Source organism: Caretta caretta, chromosome 1 (genome assembly GCF_965140235.1).
Source record: "Caretta caretta isolate rCarCar2 chromosome 1, rCarCar1.hap1, whole genome shotgun sequence".
In the NCBI taxonomy this organism is placed as follows: domain Eukaryota; kingdom Metazoa; phylum Chordata; order Testudines; family Cheloniidae; genus Caretta; species Caretta caretta.
Window position 1 is genome coordinate 346128325 of NC_134206.1, and position 19675 is coordinate 346147999.

Consider the following 19675-nt stretch of genomic DNA (forward strand, 5'->3'; position numbering starts at 1 on the left):
TTAACATTGAATGCTACAGCAACGGTGCTTCATTCTGCAGGCTGAGGGGATCACAACATGCCCTCAGGAGGGGAGGCCGGGTGGATTGCAGGCTGGCTGGCTGGCCTGCTGAGCACTGTGGTGTCACAGGAATGGAAGGGCACACCTGCCCTTCATTGCTGGGGATGTATTTTCCAGGTGAACGTTCTGCCCCCATCTATTTCCGCTGCGTGCTGCTAAAGGCTGTGAGCACGTTGGCCTGGGCTGGGTGAGTGTGCAGGGGGCATGTGTGACCCAACGGGGCTACATTCACAGGTGACGAGCGAGTGGTATAAGTTAAAAGAAAAGGAGGACTTGTGGCACCTTAGAGACTAACAAATTTATTTGAGCATAAGCTTTTGTGAGCTACAGCTCACTTCACTGGATGCATTCCACTCAAATAAATGTTAGTCTCTAAGGTGCCACAAGTACTCCTTTTCTTTTTGCAAATACAGACTAACACGGCTGCTACTCTGAAACCTGGTATAAGTGAGACTCCCTTACAGACAGGCCCTCCTTACACCTGCTCTGCTGAGGTGGGGTGATCCCAGGAAACAGCCTGCTGGGGGGATGTGCAGCACCTAGGGTGGGGGTTCTCCTGAGAACATCATGCTGTGCTGAGTCCCTCTGTGAACACCATGCTGAGGGGAATGTGAGCACCCAGGGCGATCCCCATGTGAATAGCATCCCCGGGGGCTGGGAGGGGCTGCTGAGTTCCCCAAGGGATTGCCACGCTCAGGTGTATGTTGAGTCTTTAGGGGGTTTCCCTGGGAATGCCATATTGGGGGCTCAATACTATGCTGAGGTCTCTCTCCTCTTTCCCCCCCTAACCACCTATCTTCGCTCCCCTCAGAGCATGGTCTCCGAGAGCAGCCTCCATGCACCACTCCCATCCCATACGGAGCATCCACTGCTCACAGGCTGCCAGCCCCCCATCCCCAGCAGACACTGAGCCTCCCCTGGAGCTGACCCCTCCCCCCAGTATCCAGCTCCCAAATCCACCCACTGCTCACCTACCCCCATCCTCCATCCACTCCACTATCATTAACCCTTTCTGCCTCTCCACCAACTCCAACCCCCGCTTACCTCCCTGTTGGTCCCCTTGGGCCCGTCAGCAGCGGATGCTATACAGGTGAAGTAACCGCAATAATTTGACGATGAAGGAGCCCATGTTTAATTCCAGGCTTTGACCCGGCTGGCCCTTCCACCTCTATTATTTTCCTCCTCACCAGAAAGATTCATTAATCAATCAGGACAAAGCAAGTTTGACAATTTGTCTCCGCACATGCATGTACACACACACGTGCGCACCCACTCCTGAATACATTGTGCCATCAGCCCTCGACTCTGCTGCCCATCTGCTGCCGATGGCTTTGACAGCTCTGTTAACTGCTTCACATTTAACAACTTTGCTAGCGCCTGGGGCATGTTCAAAAAGCTGTACTGGGGACTGGCTGGCTCTGGGGGTTGGGAACAAGCTCTGGAACCTCCCATCCCGTCTCTTCAACCCTTCCTCTGGCAGTCTGCGCCAGGGGGAGTATTTTCAGAGGTGCAGAAGGCCAGCCGTTGCTGGTGACTGGGAGCTGCGGGAACTCAGCTTCTCTGAAAACCAGACTCTAGAAGTGCCCCTTTTTCTCCATCACTCTAGTGTCACGCCTTTCATTTGCTCGTGGCTCTGAGCCGGGTCCCTAATGGACAACGGTCCACACCAGAGAAGGCCCCATCGCAAGCACCACTAACTAGCATTCTTCTTGGTCGGCTAGTCAACAGCAGGCAAGGATTGAGTGGGCAGTGGAGACGGGAACTGCCTTCTGACTCCTGGAGAGTTTGTGGGCCTCCAGGTATCTTTCACTGGGACTAAATTCACTGCTAGAGTTCACAAATAATACAGAGAACAAGAATGTCAGCTTCTCCCTGCACCTGCCCACCTGCCTGTGACCCAGTTTAAGACCTTGGGGGAAGCCTAGCAGCATAGGCACGTCTTACAGTGTCTTGCTGGGCAACTAGGGGGAGCTAGAGCCCTACACGCACCTGAAATATTGCATTCAGTTCTGAGTGCCCCATTGCAGAGGGCTGCGAACAAACTGGAGACAACTGAGGAAAGAGAAACCAAATGGACATGGGGCTGGCATGGAAGGATAAGCACATCTGCCTTGGTCAAGGGGCTATTATGGGAAAGGGACAGGATAACGGATTGAAAATACCTGAAGGGTGTAAAAGCCAGAGAGGAAGAGACTGATTTCGGGAGCTGCACGCAGAGATGTAACTAGGAGGAGTGTGATGAAATTAAGGAGGGAATCACGCAGGCAGAGTAGCTGGATAAACTGCTTGACTCTGAGATGTACTGGACTGGGATGCAAGCCCCATCACTTGAGATGTATAAGACTGGACTAGACAAAATGCTCGTAAATGTGCTATTGCTACACTGGCAGCATTGGGGCTCATACAGACACGTGCCCAGCCGATTATGTGCTCTTCCAGCTGCGGTACTCTCACCAACTGGTCGGAGGGAAGCAGCGCACCCACCCCAGTGTAACCCCGTAGGGAAGGCCTGAGACACTCACCATTCTCCATGATGATTTGGGGTACCTCCTTGGCAGCCGGGGAGATGCACTGGATCTGGTTCCCCACCACCAAGCCGTCCATCTCGGAAAGGTCCTCGAAGGTGCAGTTGACCCCAGCTGACAACTCAGGGACATTGTAGGTCTCCAAGACAAGCTGCAAGCAAAGGGGGCGGGGGAGAGAGAAAGAGAGCGCTGAGCTCAAAGACAGACAAACGCGGCCAGCAGAAGAGAATTACACTGGAGAGGTTGGACAAAGAGCCTCTTGCTAGATAAAGGATCCTCCTTCAACAGAAAGCAGCGACTCTGGGGAGTGGGGGATGGAATGCAGATGCAAACACAAGTGGCGTGTGGCTATGCAGGGGCGGTGGCTGCTGCTTCGCCGTGCAGGGTGAGTTCAAGTCGGGTCAGTGGCGTGGCGTGCTCAACATCGGTCATGCAGGTGTAATATTGGCGAGGGAGTCTTTGGAATAGGCTGTGAAGACTGGGGCTTGCTGGCCCCTTGGCACAAGGTTTCTGAGGAAGGTGGCTATTACTCACAAGAGGCACTCTGCGGACTACAGAGAAACTGTAGCGCTCCAGTCTAACTCTCTACGCCTCCTCTCCTAGCATCACCAGCAGAGGGAGCTCTCTGTCACCAACAAGTTCCTGTGTGTAGAGAGTCTAGTTACCGCCTTCAGCAAGCCACTGGCATCCACTTCCTCTAGTGGGCCAGCTGAATTCCTTCGCCTTTACAGGCAGCTCAGAAATGCCTGCCCCATTTGATCACTCGGTCCCAGGAGCAGCAGGCCCTGAGGTCACAATGTGTCGGGGCACGAGCACCGCAAATAAAAGGACAGGTCGGAGCTCTGTCGCTGTCCAGCACTCTGGAATCCCTGACGCCCACTGGCCTTGCCATTAATACAGTGTAATGAAATAAACAAATCGAACAGCTGGTTTCCAGGACGTTCCCGTTCTCACAAAGCACCACTGGGTTTCTTCCATTTGGAACGGTTTACATGAGGTCCCGCTTATGATTCTAATTATAACTCTGCTCTCAGTCAGCTGCATCCACCCCACCACCCCCACGTGCCATGGTAACAAACCATGGCCACAAATATACAGACACCAACAGCGGCAACAGGGTACTTCCACACCAGTAGCACAAGCCCCCTGCCAGTGATCTAAAGGTGTTACTCCACTCATGATTAGTAAATACCAGAGCCTTATCCTTGCTGGGGCCAGCCCCCAGAGGGAGACATGATCATATGTGCTCAACCAGTGTATTGCATGCTCCCCCATTATATAGGCTAGTTCTGAGCATGAGGTCCGTGAGAGTCTGAGATGCCAGTCACTGACAGGAGACCCAATCACATGCAGTGGGAGTGAAGCTACCGGCATGATGGACGCATCCCTCTGCCCATCCATGAAGCAGTAGAAGGAGGGAAGAAAAATCCCACTTGTTGCCTTCCCATGGTATGTTCTCATCACCCAGTGAGGTGCATTATGGGAGTTGGGTGCCTTCCCCTAAGGCATCCAGCATTAACCACCTCAGAGACAGCAAGGGCACAGAGGAGGGGGACCATTGATCTGACCAGTCTTACAATTTACCTGTAAATTCATTGCCTAGCAGGGGAGCAGTTTGTTCTTGCCAAGTTATGGGAGGGGAGAGGGAGAAGCCCTGAGGACTGGGATGGGCTTGTCCCTGGGACAACACATAGTGCTTCTATTGAATGGCTCCACCTCTGTCCCTTCCTCCCTCCCACCAATGCACCAGGACCAGAAGTGGAGGGGAAGCCTGGAGCTCTCACCAGGCCACTGTCCTAGAGAGGGAACTTGCTCACAAGTGTGTAAAATGCAGAATGCAGATTTGTCACTTTTCTGAGCACAGTCACCAAGGAAAGGGCCTGAAAAGCTTGGGCACAAATGTGATAAGCCTGGAGCTGCCACCAATGAACAAAAGCTCCTGCTTTGGAGCCCCTGTAGTGGGTAGAGAATGCCCCCTCTCCAGCACCTTTCTCCTTTCACACAGTCCATGAGCATCAGCCTAGGATTGAGCCAGACCCAGATGTGTACCTCTGCTGCCAAAGAAGAGTCAGTGTTGCCATGTGGACAATACTTTCCGTAGGTCAAAGCACAGGCTGAATAAACAGGCACATTCCCTACCCTCAAGTCAGGAAAGAACTTGGCATGATCGCGGAAGAGCTCTCCCCTAACCAGAACTGCCCAAAACTCAGTGTAGTCTCCATGACCGAATCAGTCTTTGACTTGTGCTAGGGTTTGCCAATAAACCATCTGAGATGGTGGCTACTGTGCTGTGGACACCAGTCCACTAGGAGTTGACTGAGACCCAACGACTCAGTTCATATGGGCCATCAGACAGCAATATGATGAGGACAACAATAGCTCTGGGCTGACTTGCACTGCCATGGTGACTCAATCACCCTGAGCCAGTCTTTACTCTAACACAGAAGAATTCAAAGACTATTGAAAGAATTAAAAATAAAAAGCTGCACTCCTCAAAGAACAAACACTGTACAATGTCTCTGATCACTTTTGTCGGATGCCTGGGAAGGTTAAGTCACAGAAAAGGTAAGAGGCAGAAATAAAGCTGGAGGGACTGGACATACAGACTGAAAAATAGACTTCAAACATCCTACCCTAAACACCTGAGAGATGGCCAGCTAGTGGACCTTAACCACTCCACTGAGCCACAAAGAATGAGGAGCTACTGACTGGCTCAAAAAAACACTGAAGCTTTCCATTTCTAGGCCGTGAGTCAAATCCAGCACAGGTCAATCTGACCAGAAAGAGTTACCATGTGGCAGCTGTTCAGAGGCCTGTATGAAATAGGCCCCAGTTCAGTTCCTAGTGCGCACATGTCCACAACACAAAAACACCAACATAATAGGCACTGCTGTCATCAGGTACCGTACACAGGTTGGAAACTGAATGCGTCCTCTACATTAACTCACTTCTTGTCCCTAGAAAAGGCCTTTCCAAAAGGAACAGTAACACTCATTGCTTCACTGGCATCATAGCTGTCCTGCAGTGCCAACTGCTGCCTTTAATAGCTCTCTGCCACAGAGGCCACATCTAGCGCCGAGGAAGAGAGGGGGTTGAATGTAGCAAAGCGTAAACCCTGGCAGAGATGGGCTACAAGCTGCTATTTCTAGGGTCCCCATACCTCTGCTCTGGGAGTTCAGTGTTGAAACTGTACCAGGCCTGGATGCTTTGGTAGTTCAAGAAAGAGACCCGGATCCTGAAGTGAAGGGAAATTGGAGCATATTAAATGGTCCTAGCATGCCTCCCCACCGCAGTCCTAGAAGCTGAATTCTAACACGGCCAATGCCGATTGCTCATATTTTGCACATGGCTATAGATTCCAGTATCTTTGATGTTTGAGGTAAAGAAGTTGGCTACGATGCGTGAGTGTGCCTCTTTGATGGATCTGTAGTTCCTCTCCAGAACTGCATTCAGCTCCTCGCAATGAACTGGAAAAACCAGTTCCTAACCGTTTGTAACTGTTGTTCTTTGAGATGTGTTGCACACATCCATTCCACTCTTGGTGTGCACCACCCCATGCACGGTCACGGGAAATTTTTCCCTCAGTGGCACCTGTCGGGGAAGCTCGACTGGTGCCATGTGCCAGTGCTTGCTAGTGTAAAGGGCCCAGCCGTCCCTGAGCTCACTTAGTTCCTTCTTGCTGGGCAGCTCTGATGCACAGGGATAGGCAGGTGGGTTGTGGAATGGACGTGTGCAACACTTCTCCAAGAACAACAGTTATGCAAGAATAGTTACTCATTTTTCTTCTCTGAGTGATTGCTGATGTGCATTCCACTAGAGGTGACTCATAAAATAGGAAGAGGGAGTGGCGTTCATGGGCACTCAGACTGGAGTAAAACTCATCCAAATTTAGCATCATCTCCGGAGTACCAAATAATGCCTTAATGGGATGCAAAGGTGTGAAGGCTGCTCTGCAGATCTCCTGGATAGAGATTTGTGCAAGGAACGCTGCCGAGGCCACTTGCAATCTTGTGGGATGTGACATCACTTTGCTTGGCAGGCAAATATCTGCTGAATCCCACACAAATGCAGGAAGTTATCCAATTTGGAATTCTTTGTGAAGAGACCAGGAGATCCTTCATTCTGTCTGCTACGGCCTCGAACAATTGAGTTGACAAACAAAACTGCTTAGTCCTTTCTATGTAGAATGCCAGCACCCTTCTAACATCCCATGTGTGCTGATGTTGCTCCTCTCTATCGGCATGTGGCTTTGCGTAAAAACGTAGATAAGTAAATTGACTGGTTAATACGAAAATTAGATATCACTTTGGAGAGAAATTTTGGATCAGGGTGCAAGTACACTTCATCCTTAAAAAAGATTGTACAGGGTGGTTTGGACGTCAGAGCACGCAGTTCAGAGATAGGTTCAGTAAGAAACATGTTGCTAGAGGCTAAAATGGTGATCCCATGGTCTTCAATAAAATTAGGTTCAAGTCCCAGGGCAGGATAGGTTCCCTTATTTGAGGGTACAACCTTTCCTGGCCCTTCACAAATTTGACTGTCGTCTCGTTAGAGCATACAGAACAGTTATCCATGTGAGGACAAAAAGCTGATACTGCTGCCAGGTGGACCTTGATAGAAGATATTACTAAGACTTGCTATTTTAGGTGCAATAGATAGTCCAGGATATGCTGGATAGAGGACTGCGTTGTCTAGGCGCCAGACTGACAAGACCAAATAGAAAAACGCCTCTCCATTTGGACACGTAAGCAGCTCCACTAGAAGGCTTTGCACTATTTAACAAGACATAGTGAACTTGCTCTGAGCATGACTCCTCTCTAGAAATTAGCCATGGAGCCTCCAGGCCATTAAATGAAGGGCCCGCAGGTCAAGTCCAGGTGCCACGGGAGTGAAATTGGAGCCTCCACTGACAGATCCAGTAGAGTGGAAAACTAGTGCTGTCAAGGCTATGCTGGGGCTATTAAGATAATTCAGGTCTGGTCCACTTGATCATTCTCAGCACTCTGTGTATAAGTGGAATTGGGGGAAAAGCATAGTAGAACTTTTTCATCCACGGTAGCAGGAATGCGTCTGTGATGAACCAGGACTGTGGCCTTGAAGGGAGCAAAATTATTGGCATTTCCTGTTGTCTTTGGTTGAAAAAGGTCTATCTGGGGAGTCTTCCACTGCTAGAAAATGCATCTGGCAAAATCCAGGTGGGAAGACTACTCATGGTGACTCGTAAATGATCTGTTTAGGCGGTCCGCCAGCTCATTCTATACCTTGGAAGGCCTTGAGATCGCTTGAATTGGCAATGCAAAAGTTCCATAGATGAACTGCTTCCTGACAAAGCTCCTCCTGGCCTATTGAGGTAAAACATGGCTGCCATGTTGTCTGGGAGAACAAACAGGCTTTTTCCCTTGATGTGCAGTAGGAAGACCTGACAGGCTAGGCAGACAGCCCTTAGCTTCCTGACTTTGATATGGAGAGAGAGATTCCTTGAGGACCCCAAACCTGAGTTCAGAGGGAGGACAGATAAGCCCCCAGCCCCAAGGCAGATGCATCCATCACCAGTGTCTGTGAAAGCTGATGGTGGACAAAGGGAATGCCCACACAAACGTTGAGCGAATCAATCCACCAATCTAGCGAAGTGAGAACCCACAAAGGCACAGTGAGTACAGTGTTCAGATGGTGCCAACTTGGTGATTAAATGGAGGCCAGCCAGCCCTGAAGAGTTCTGAGGTGCAACCTGGCATGCTGGACTACCTGTGTGCATGAGACCCATATGCCCCACCGTTTCGAGATGCGGTGAACCTCGAAATCTGTCACAAGACAGCAAATTGTTTTGAATCTTATATCTGGAAGGAATGCTCTGGCTTGAGTAGCGTCCAGCACTGCTCCTATAAACTCTATCCTCTGCATTGGACAAATAGTAGACTTGCCTGAGTTGATCAGTAGACCCACAGCTTTGAAGCTGACTGGAACGCTAGAGAGAAAGTGACCCCTGGACCAGACCTTGACTAGCCAGTTGTCCAGGTAAGGGCAGACTCTGTACTCTTAGTCTCCCCAAGAAAGCAGGTACCACTGCCACATGTTTTGCGAAAACCCAAGGGGCCGAAAGGCAGCAATGGAAAAAGCCCCCAACTGGAGACCAAAACAGAAAACTTATATTGTCTGCAGTATTAACTAAGACGCTGTGAACCTATCTGCAATTAATTTACAATGAACACACTGAGAGCACCTGCTAAGGTAAGCCAAGCAATTCCAAAGACCGCCACAGGCAGTTAGAAGGAACTGAGAGGTTTCGGGGGTGGCTGGACCCTTTATATTGGCACACAGAGGCATGCAGCAGCAGAGGGTGCTCAAGCCGCCCTGTTGGGTACCACTGAGGGAAACATTTCTGATGACTGTGCGCAGGGCACGCGCACACCATGAGTGGAATGCACATGTGCAAACACTTGAATAAGAAAGATCCCCTCCACGTTCCTAATCGGGACTTTGGAACTATCCAAGTGGAGAGCCTCCTCCCTGGGTGAGACCCCAGTGTATGTCAGGGAGCACCCAGGGAGACATTCAGCCAGACCAACTATATCCAATAAAGCTGCTAGTCCTTCCCACTGAGCCTGAGTGTGTCAATGAAAGGTTACAGGTAACCAGGGACATAATACTGGTGAGACCTCTTTAGGCTTCCCTGGAAGGAGGAGACACTGTGGAGATGAGGGTCGATCCTGCTTACCAGCACGTTGTACTGGGAGACGGAGATGTTGTTGGGATGCACAGTGAGCCGGACACACTGCTTCATCTCCGAGGCGAATCTCCGAGGCTCACTGGAGCGCTCGCACCGTTCCTTCCTGGTGCACCTGAGAAAAAGGGAACACACAGAGATTAATGACAAAGCCGCGTGGCACGGCAAGCGATTGCCACGGGACACAAGAAGAGAATCTGTGCCACGGGGGCTGCCATAGGCCAAAGGAGAAGGGGGTCAGTGCCATCACCCTTTCCCCACAACCTCACAGGATCATCTGACTGTGTCTCCCCAGATTCTGTGTGGCTGGCATTTAACAGTGCACAGCAGCCATTTAGGCTAGGAAGTGCAGCCCGTATCCAATCAAAACTGCAGGGGCAGTTTTAAGTGGGCAGAATCACTGCACGTGCAGTAGACTTCACTGGGGGTATTATCTGGGCCTTGGGCTAAAAGTGTCTGGTGTCTTCAGAATGCAGCACCTGTTCTGAAGGATGACACAGCCACAAAGTGAAGCTACACAATGCTGTGTTGCAGGAGGCATGTAGAGAGGTTCCAAGCCCAGCCCCAAGAAAGATGGACAGCTCTGGAGACAGGTCCTCTACTTATGGACAGAGCTATGCTAGCTTCCCTCACTATGCAACCCTACATACCTCAGCCCCGACCTCTGGCAGAGAGCGGGCTGTACAGTCGGCATGGCACATTTAATTCTTGGCCTCTCTGCCGAGACTGCCCGTTAGTACCTCTTCTGTTGGTGACGTTTGGGATGTGGATACCTGTCCATTGGAAATGGGCTGAATCCTCCAACTCAGTTCCCACTGGCCCCTGGTAGCCTTTGGAGGGTAACAGCTTTGGGTCAAAAACAGCCTGGTGACCGAGCAGTTAAAGATCACATGCCCCTTTACCAGCTAGGTTATTGGACACCAGATCAGGATTGGACAGAATATGGGGTACCAGTGGCTACAGCAGTCACACTGCATGCAAGGTACATTCCCTTTGCTCAAGTCACTGCACTTGGATCGCGCTTGGGAAGAAGAGGTTACTGCAGGCAGGTGAAATCATCTAGGAGTTGGAAACCCTAGGGTACTTCCCTCACCATGGAATAAAGAATCCTCCAAGAAGAACAGAAGAACGGCCATCCTGGGTCAGACCAATGGTTCATCTAGCCCAGCATCCTGTCTTCTGACAGTGGCCAGTGCCAGGTGATTCAGAAGGAATTAACAAAACGGCAATTTTGGCCTTCACAACATCTGCTGGCAATGAGTTCCACGAGTTGTCTGTGTGTTGTGTGATGAAATACTTCCTTTTCCTTTGTTTTAAACCTGCTGCCTATTAATTTGGGTGACCTCCTGTTGTTGTGTTAAGGGGTAAATAACACTTCCCCATTCACTGTCTCCACACCATTCATCATTTTATAGACCTCTATCATACCTCCCACCAATCATCTCCTACCTGAACTGAACAGTCCCAGTCTTTGAAATCTCTGCTCATATGAAAGCCATTCCATACCCCTGATCATTTTTGTTGCCCTCCTCTGTACTTTTCCCAAATCTACTGTATCTTTTTTGAGATGGGGTGACCAGAACTACATGCATTAGCCAAGTTGTGGGTGTACCATGGATTTATATAGGGTATTATGATATTTTCTGTCGTATTATCTATATCTTTCCTAATGGTTCCTTACTTTCTATTAGCTTTTTTGACTGCTGCTACACTTTGAGCAAATGTTTTCAGAGAACTATCCACAATGATTCCGAGATCTCTTTCCTGAGTGGCAACAGTTAATTTAGACCCTATCATTTTGTATGGATGGTTGGGATTATGCCTACTTTTCACTTATCAGAATTGAATTTCATCTGCCATTTTGTTGCCCAGTCACCCAGTTTTGTGAGTTCCCTTTGTAACTCTTCGCAGTCAGCTTTGGATTTAACTCTCTTGAGTAATTTTGTATAGTCTGAAAACTTTATCACCTCACTGATTACCCCTTTTTCCAAACCATTTATGGATATGTTGAACAGCACTGGTCCCAATACAGATCCTTGGGGGACTCTGCTATTTATGTCTCTCCACTGTGATACCTGACTGTCTACTCCTACTCTTTGTTTCTCATCTTTTAACCTGGCAAGTCCCTTCCCGGAAAAGGACATAAGGGATTCCCAACTTTCCCTGGCTCACTAGGTGTCCGTAGGCAATTTACTGAGGACACAGTTTTCAAAAGTGGCCACTGATTTTGAGGCTCCAACGCCCAGAGATTCTCAGAGATGCTAAACATCCACAATTCTAGTCAAACTCAATGGCAGCTGCGAATGCACTGGGGAAAGTCAGCCCTAAGTGTCCCAATTATGCACCCCAAATCAACAGCCACTTTGGAAAATGTTCGCTCTAACACATTTGGGTCTCAGTTTCCCCATCCATAAAATGGGGCTAATAATATTCACCTCTCTCCATCCCAGAGGCTGTGAGGATGGATAAAGGGTCAGACACTACTACATCTAGGGATGCTAATATTATCTGTGCTGGTTTATATTGCCTCAGATCATCTTTCGGGGGGGGGGGCGCCTATAACCATGGGACTAGAATATGAATTGCTAGGCTTGAGACGATTTCCATCCAAATCTTTTTTCAACCAGCATGAAAAATACAGGCTCCATGCCTGTGGCTGGTCACATTCAGTGAGAGGAAGATGTCTGCCTGGAAACCCACAAGGTTAATATAACAGGACAGCTCCAACTGTACGCCAATTACCTTTTGCCATGAAGCTAATGTTCTGAATTTGCAGATGGTGTTTCAATGGATTGTATTACTAGCAGCGATATTGCTTCCATTCAAATCTGCTCAGAAGATTAAGTGTGAGTGTTAAATTGTTCCCCTACTTCCAAACTTGTGTGCAAGGGGAGAGACTGAGAAGTATCTGTACTAAGATGCCTCACTCTTTGGAGCAGGAATGGTTTCTTATTATGTACATGTACAGCGCCTAGAATAATGAGGCTCTGATCTTTGAATGAGCTCTCTTGGTGCTACTGCATGACAAATTCTCTCAGTTACAGAATCAGAATATTATACAGTAGAATGCAGCTGCAAGGTCTGAGCTAGAGATGGGTCCAAACCTCCTGAGCATGCCTGAGATTTGGGGCAGCCTAGACAGGCATCCAAACTTTGGCCCCTGGGCTTCTTTCTTGTGGCTGAGCCTGGATGAGACAAGAATCATCAGCCAAAGCCTAAACCACTGATTGGGGGAAAGTTTCTCACTTCCTGGGTTGGGCTGGAAGTGTAGGAACTGGAGATCTCAGCTATTCTCATGAGATTTGCAGCCTGAGTTAGCAGATCTGGAACGTGACAGGCACAGACTATCTTTGCACTTGTATAATATACCCCCTGTCTTGAGAGGAGCCAATGTCTCATTCGTCTTCTTCGCTGCTGCTGCAAGCCGGGTGGGGAATGTTAAATGCTGGGTCTCCAGAGGGCTGGAAGGACAGAATGCTAACCGCTATGAATACCACAAGTCATCGCTCTCAGAGGGAATGCCAATGGGAAATGATGAGGAGAGATTTCTGCACGCAACTCTTACAGAAACACTGGAGGGAAAGTGTGACATGAGGAGTCTTCTCCTGGGAAGAGCCCAGCAGGGCTGGCCTTATGGGTGGGTAACGTGGGCAACCGCCCAGGGCGCTGTGGTTAGCGGTGGCACCGTGATCAAGAGGCAAGGAGTGTGGCGAGCCTAGGGTGCAAGGCCGTAGAAGGGAGTTCGAGGCATTGGGGGGTGGGAGGCAGCAGGGCCTAGGGGCAATGGGGGGGGAGCCTGGGAAGGCAGAAGGGAGCAGGGGCAATGGGAAGCCCAGGGAGGCAGAGGGGACCGGGGGGATAGGTGAGGGACCAGGAGAGGCAGCAGAGGTCAGGACGATGGGGGGGGGGGACGGGAGCCGAGGGAGGCAGCAGGGTCCAGGGGCGATGGGGAGGTGGGTGGGGAGGCAACGGGGGTAAGGGGCGATGGGGGGACGGGTGGGGGGTCGAGGGAGGCACCAGGGGCCAGGGGTGATGGGGAGGTGGGTGGGGAGCCTGGGAGGCAGCAGGAGCAAGGGGCAATGGGGGGATGGGTGGGGAGTCTGGGGTGGCAGTGGGGGCAAGGGGCGATGTGCGGCCGGGGAAGGCAGCAAGCCCAGAATGAAAGGTTACCGGCCTGATGTCAAAAAAACGATGCAAGAGTTATCTGAGGGATATACACACAGGACTATTCCTCTTATGACAGGACTAATGAAATGCCCCGCTTTGCTGAAGTCAATCAGACAGACACGTAGGCCCAGCTCCTCAAAGGTACTGAGATGCCGAGCTCCTGTGGAGTTCAGTCGGACCGAGGCACGAAACACCTTTGCGGGTCTGGGCCCTGATCAGAATTCTGGTGATTGGAGCCAAAAAGGTGTTTCGGCTCTGAGTCAGCCTGCACCTTTCCTCCCGCTGAGCAGCGGGAACCCACGTAAGAGACTTCCAAGGGGGACTGGTGAGATTGCACGGTCCAGGGCAGTGGTGCCCAAACTTTTTCTCTCGTGCCCCCCACCACTACCAGAAAGGGAAACAGTCCCCCCCCACCCCGCATTACTGCACAGTTGGCTCAGCAGCGGAGCTTGGGATGAAGGCAGAGCTGGGGAGGGGGGAGGAGCTGGAGCTAGCGGCGGAGCCGGTCTCGGCGCAGAGAGGGAAAGAGGGCAGAGCTGGGCTGGGGGCCAGGCCAGGGGGCTCAGTGGAGCTGCAGCTAGGGGCGGAGCTGGGCTGGGGCTGGGGGTGGAGCTGGGGCTGAGGGCAGATTTGGGCTGGGGCTGGGGCTGGGGCTGTAGCTGGGGGAAGAGCTGGGCTGGGGACGGATCAGGGGCGGAGTGGAGCTGTGGCTGGGGGCGGAGCAGGGGGCGGAGTGGAGCTGTGGCTGGGGGTGGAGCAGGGGGCGGAGTGGAGCTGTGGCTGGGGGCGGAGCTGTGGCTGGGGGCGGAGCAGGGGGCGGAGTGGAGCTGTGGCTGGGGGCGGAGCAGGGGGCGGAGTGGAGCTGTGGCTGGGGGCGGAGCAGGGGGCGGAGTGGAGCTGTGGCTGGGGGCGGAGCTGTGGCTGGGGGCGGAGCAGGGGGCGGAGTGGAGCTGTGGCTGGGGGCGGAGCTGTGGCTGGGGGCGGAGCAGGGGGTGGAATGGAGCTGGGCTGGGGACGGATCAGGGGCGGAGTGGAGCTGTGGCTGGGGGTGGAGCTGTGGCTGGGGGCGGAGCAGGGGGCGGAGTGGAGCTGTGGCTGGGGGTGGAGCTGTGGCTGGGGGCGGAGCAGGGGGCGGAGTGGAGCTGTGGCTGGGGGCGGAGCTGTGGCTGGGGGCGGAGCAGGGGGCGGAGTGGAGCTGTGGCTGGGGGCGGAGCTGTGGCTGGGGGCGGAGCAGGGGGCGGAGTGGAGCTGTGGCTGGGGGCGGAGCTGTGGCTGGGGGCGGAGCAGGGGGTGGAATGGAGCTGGGCTGGGGACGGATCAGGGGCGGAGTGGAGCTGTGGCTGGCGGCGGAGCTGGGCTGAGGGTGGAGCAGGGGGCGGAGTGGAGCTGTGGCTGGGGCGGAGCTGGGCTGGGGCGGAGCAAGGGGTGGAGAGGAGCTGTGGCTGGGGGCGGAGCTGGGCTGGGGTGGAGCAGGGGGTGGAGTGGAGCTGTGGCTGGGGGCGGAGCTGTGGCTGCGGGCGGAGCAGGGGGTGGAATGGAGCTGGGCTGGGGACGGATCAGGGGCGGAGTGGAGCTGTGGCTGGGGGTGGAGCTGTGGCTGGGGGCGGAGCAGGGGGTGGAGCGGAGCTGTGGCTGGGGACGGAGCTGTGGCTGGGGGCGGAGCTGGGCTGGGGGCGGAGCAGGGGGTGGAGCGGAGCTGTGGCTGGGGACGGAGCTGTGGCTGGGGGCGGAGCTGGGCTGGGGGCGAAGCGGTGCTGTGGCTGGGGGCGGAGCAGGGGGCGGAGTGGAGCTGTGGCTGGGGGTGGAGCTGGGCTGGGGTGGAGCAGGGGGTGGAGCGGAGCTGTGGCTGGGGGCGGAGCTGGGCTGGGGGCGGAGCAGGGGGCGGAGTGGAGCTGTGGCTGGGGGCAGAGCTGTGGCTGGGGGCGGAGCAGGGGGCGGAGTGGAGCTGTGGCTGGGGGCGGAGCTGTGGCTGGGGGCGGAGCAGGGGGCGGAGTGGAGCTGTGGCTGGGGGCGGAGCTGTGGCTGGGGGCGGAGCAGGGGGCGGAGTGGAGCTGTGGCTGGGGGCGGAGCTGTGGCTGGGGGCGGAGCAGGGGGCGGAGTGGAGCTGTGGCTGGGGGCGGAGCTGTGGCTGGGGGCGGAGCAGGGGGTGGAATGGAGCTGGGCTGGGGACGGATCAGGGGCGGAGTGGAGCTGTGGCTGGGAGCGGAGCTGGGCTGAGGGTGGAGCAGGGGGCGGAGTGGAGCTGGGGCTGGGGCGGAGCTGGGCTGGGGGAGGAGCAGGGGGCGGAGTGGAGCTGTAGCTGGGGGCGGAGCTGGGCTGCGGGCGGAGCAGGGGGCAGAGTGGACCTGGGACTGGGGGCGGAGCAGGGGGCGGACTGGAGCTGTGGCTGGGGGCGGAGCTGTGGCTGGGGGAGGAGCAGGGGGCGGAGTGGAGCTGTGCCTGGGGGTGGAGCTAGGCTGGGGGCAGAGCAGGGGGCAGAGTGGACCTGGGACTGGGGGCGGAGCAGGGGGCGGACTGGAGCTGTGGCTGGGGGCGGAGCTGTGGCTGGGGGAGGAGCTGTGGCTGGGGGCAGAGCTGAGGCTGGGGGAGGAGCAGGGGGTGGAGCGGAGCTGTGGCTGGGGGCGGAGCTGGGCTGGGGTGGAGCAGGGGGTGGAGCGGAGCTGTGGCTTGGGGCGGAGCTGGGCTGGGGTGGAGCAGGGGGTGGAGCAGAGCTGTGGCTTGGGGCGGAGCTGGGCTGGGGTGGAGCAGGGGGTGGAGCGGAGCTGTGGCTGGGGGCGGAGCTGGGCTGGGGTGGAGCAGGGGGTGGAGTGGAGCTGTGGCTGGGGGCGGAGCTGGGCTGGGGTGGAGCAGGGGGTGGAGCGGAGCTGTGGCTGGGGGCGGAGCTGGGCTGGGGACGGATCAGGGGCGGAGTGGAGCTGTGGCTGGGGGCGGAGCAGGGGGCGGAGTGGAGCTGTGGCTGGGGGTGGAGCTGTGGCTGGGGGCGGAGCAGGGGGTGGAGCGGAGCTGTGGCTGGGGACGGAGCTGTGGCTGGGGGCGGAGCTGGGCTGGGGGCGAAGCGGTGCTGTGGCTGGGGGCGGAGCTGGGCTGGGGGCGGAGCAGGGGGCGGAGTGGAGCTGTGGCTGGGGGCGGAGCTGTGGCTGGGGGCGGAGCAGGGGGCGGAGTGGAGCTGTGGCTGGGGGCGGAGCTGTGGCTGGGGGCGGAGCAGGGGGCGGAGTGGAGCTGTGGCTGGGGGCGGAGCTGTGGCTGGGGGCGGAGCAGGGGGCGGAGTGGAGCTGTGGCTGGGGGCGGAGCTGTGGCTGGGGGCGGAGCAGGGGGTGGAATGGAGCTGGGCTGGGGACGGATCAGGGGCGGAGTGGAGCTGTGGCTGGGAGCGGAGCTGGGCTGAGGGTGGAGCAGGGGGCGGAGTGGAGCTGGGGCTGGGGCGGAGCTGGGCTGGGGGAGGAGCAGGGGGCGGAGTGGAGCTGTAGCTGGGGGCGGAGCTGGGCTGCGGGCGGAGCAGGGGGCAGAGTGGACCTGGGACTGGGGGCGGAGCAGGGGGCGGACTGGAGCTGTGGCTGGGGGCGGAGCTGTGGCTGGGGGAGGAGCAGGGGGCGGAGTGGAGCTGTGCCTGGGGGTGGAGCTAAGCTGGGGGCAGAGCAGGGGGCAGAGTGGAGCTGTGGCTGCGGGCGGAGCAGGGGGTGGAATGGAGCTGGGGCTGGGGCGGAGCAGGGGGTGGAGCGGAGCTGTGGCTGGGGGCGGAGCTGGGCTGGGGTGGAGCAGGGGGTGGAGCGGAGCTGTGGCTGGGGGCGGAGCTGGGCTGGGGTGGAGCAGGGGGTGGAGCGGAGCTGTGGCTGGGGGTGGAGCTGTGGCTGGGGGCGGAGCAGGGGGCGGAGTGGAGCTGTGGCTGGGGGCGGAGCTGGGCTGGGAGCGGAGCAGGGGGCGGAGCTGTGGCTGGGGGCGGAGCTGGGCTGGGAGCGGAGCAGGGGGCAGAGCTGTGGCTGGGGGCGGAGTAGGGCTGGGGGCGGAGCAGGGGGCGGAGCGGAGCTGTGGCTGGGGGCGGAGCCGGGCTGGGGTGGAGCAGGGGGTGGAGAGGAGCTGTGGCTGGGGACGGAGCTCGGCTGGGGTGGAGCAGGGGGTGGAGCGGTGCTGTGGCTGGGGACGGAGCTGGGCTGGGGGCGGAGCAGGGGGCGGAGTGGAGCTGTGGCTGGGAGCGGAGCTGGGCTGAGGGTGGAGCAGGGGCGGAGTGGACCTGTGGCTGGGGGCGGAGCAGGGGGCGGAGTGGAGCTGTGGCTGGGGGCGGAGCAGGGGGCGGAGTGGACCTGTGGCTGGGGGTGGAGCTGTGGCTGGGGGCGGAGCAGGGGGCGGAGTGGAGCTGTGGCTGGGGGCGGAGCTGTGGCTGGGGGCGGAGCAGGGGGCGGAGTGGAGCTGTGGCTGGGGGCGGAGCAGGGGGCGGAGTGGAGCTGTGGCTGGGAGCGGAGCTGGGCTGAGGGTGGAGCAGGGGGCGGAGTGGAGCTGGGGCTGGGGCGGAGCTGGGCTGGGGGCGGAGCAGGGGGCAGAGTGGAGCTGTAGCTGGGGGCGGAGCAGGGGGTGGAATGGAGCTGGGGCTGGGGCGGAGCAGGGGGTGGAGCGGAGCTGTGGCTGGGGGCGGAGCTGGGCTGGGGTGGAGCAGGGGGTGGAGCGGAGCTGTGGCTGGGGGCGGAGCTGGGCTGGGGTGGAGCAGGGGGTGGAGCGGAGCTGTGGCTGGGGGTGGAGCTGTGGCTGGGGGCGGAGCAGGGGGCGGAGTGGAGCTGTGGCTGGGGGCGGAGCTGGGCTGGGAGCGGAGCAGGGGGCGGAGCTGTGGCTGGGGGCGGAGCTGGGCTGGGAGCGGAGCAGGGGGCAGAGCTGTGGCTGGGGGCGGAGTAGGGCTGGGGGCGGAGCAGGGGGCGGAGCGGAGCTGTGGCTGGGGGCGGAGCCGGGCTGGGGTGGAGCAGGGGGTGGAGAGGAGCTGTGGCTGGGGACGGAGCTCGGCTGGGGTGGAGCAGGGGGTGGAGCGGTGCTGTGGCTGGGGACGGAGCTGGGCTGGGGGCGGAGCAGGGGGCGGAGTGGAGCTGTGGCTGGGAGCGGAGCTGGGCTGAGGGTGGAGCAGGGGCGGAGTGGACCTGTGGCTGGGGGCGGAGCAGGGGGCGGAGTGGAGCTGTGGCTGGGGGCGGAGCAGGGGGCGGAGTGGACCTGTGGCTGGGGGTGGAGCTGTGGCTGGGGGCGGAGCAGGGGGCGGAGTGGAGCTGTGGCTGGGGGCGGAGCTGTGGCTGGGGGCGGAGCAGGGGGCGGAGTGGAGCTGTGGCTGGGGGCGGAGCAGGGGGCGGAGTGGAGCTGTGGCTGGGAGCGGAGCTGGGCTGAGGGTGGAGCAGGGGGCGGAGTGGAGCTGGGGCTGGGGCGGAGCTGGGCTGGGGGCGGAGCAGGGGGCAGAGTGGAGCTGTAGCTGGGGGCGGAGCTGTGGCTGGGGGCGGAGCTGGGCTGAGGGTGGAGCAGGGGGTGGAGCGGAGCTGTGGCTGGGAGCGGAGCTGGGCTGAGGGTGGAGCAGGGGGTGGAGCGGAGCTGTGGCTGGGGGCGGAGCTGGGCTGGGGTGGAGCAGGGGGTGGAGCGGAGCTGTGGCTGGGGACGGAGCTCGGCTGGGGTGGAGCAGGGGGTGGAGCGGAGCTGTGGCTGGGGGCGGAGCTGGGCTGGGGTGGAGCAGGGGGTGGAGCGGAGCTGTGGCTGGGGACGGAGCTCGGCTGGGGTGGAGCAGGGGGTGGAGCGGAGCTGTGGCTGGGGACGGAGCTGGGCTGGGGACGGATCAGGGGTGGAGTGGAGCTGTGGCTGGGGGCGGAGCTGTGGCTGGGGGCGGAGCAGGGGGCGGAGTGGAGCTGTGGCTGGGGGCGGAGCTGTGGCTGGGGGCGGAGCAGGGGGCGGAGTGGAGCTGTGGCTGGGGGCGGAGCTGTTGCTGGGGGCGGAGCAGGGGGTGGAATGGAGCTGGGCTGGGGACGGATCAGGGGCGGAGTGGAGCTGTGGCTGGGGGTGGAGCTGGGCTGGGGGCGGAGCAGGGGGTGGAGCGGAGCTGTGGCTGGGGACGGAGCTGTGGCTGGGGGCGGAGCAGGGGGCGGAGCGGAGCTGTGGCTGGGGACGGAGCTGGGCTGGGGGCGGAGCAGGGGGTGGAGCGGAGCTGTGGCTGGGGACGGAGCTGGGCTGGGGTGGAGCAGGGGGT

General features: G+C 57.7%; 1 protein-coding gene across 2 annotated transcripts in view; it reads right to left on the reverse strand.

Moving 5' to 3' along the window:
- The window catches only part of PLXNA4 (plexin A4), a 634448-nt gene that overhangs the window by 171299 nt on the left and 443474 nt on the right, over positions 1 to 19675 (reverse strand). For both annotated transcript variants that reach the window (XM_048836698.2, XM_075124565.1), the window contains exons 6-7: positions 9301 to 9424; positions 2583 to 2736 (exon numbers count right to left, since the gene is read on the reverse strand). In XM_048836698.2, the coding sequence (XP_048692655.1) occupies positions 2583 to 2736; positions 9301 to 9424 (278 nt within the window). The remainder of the gene's footprint in view (positions 1 to 2582; positions 2737 to 9300; positions 9425 to 19675) is intronic.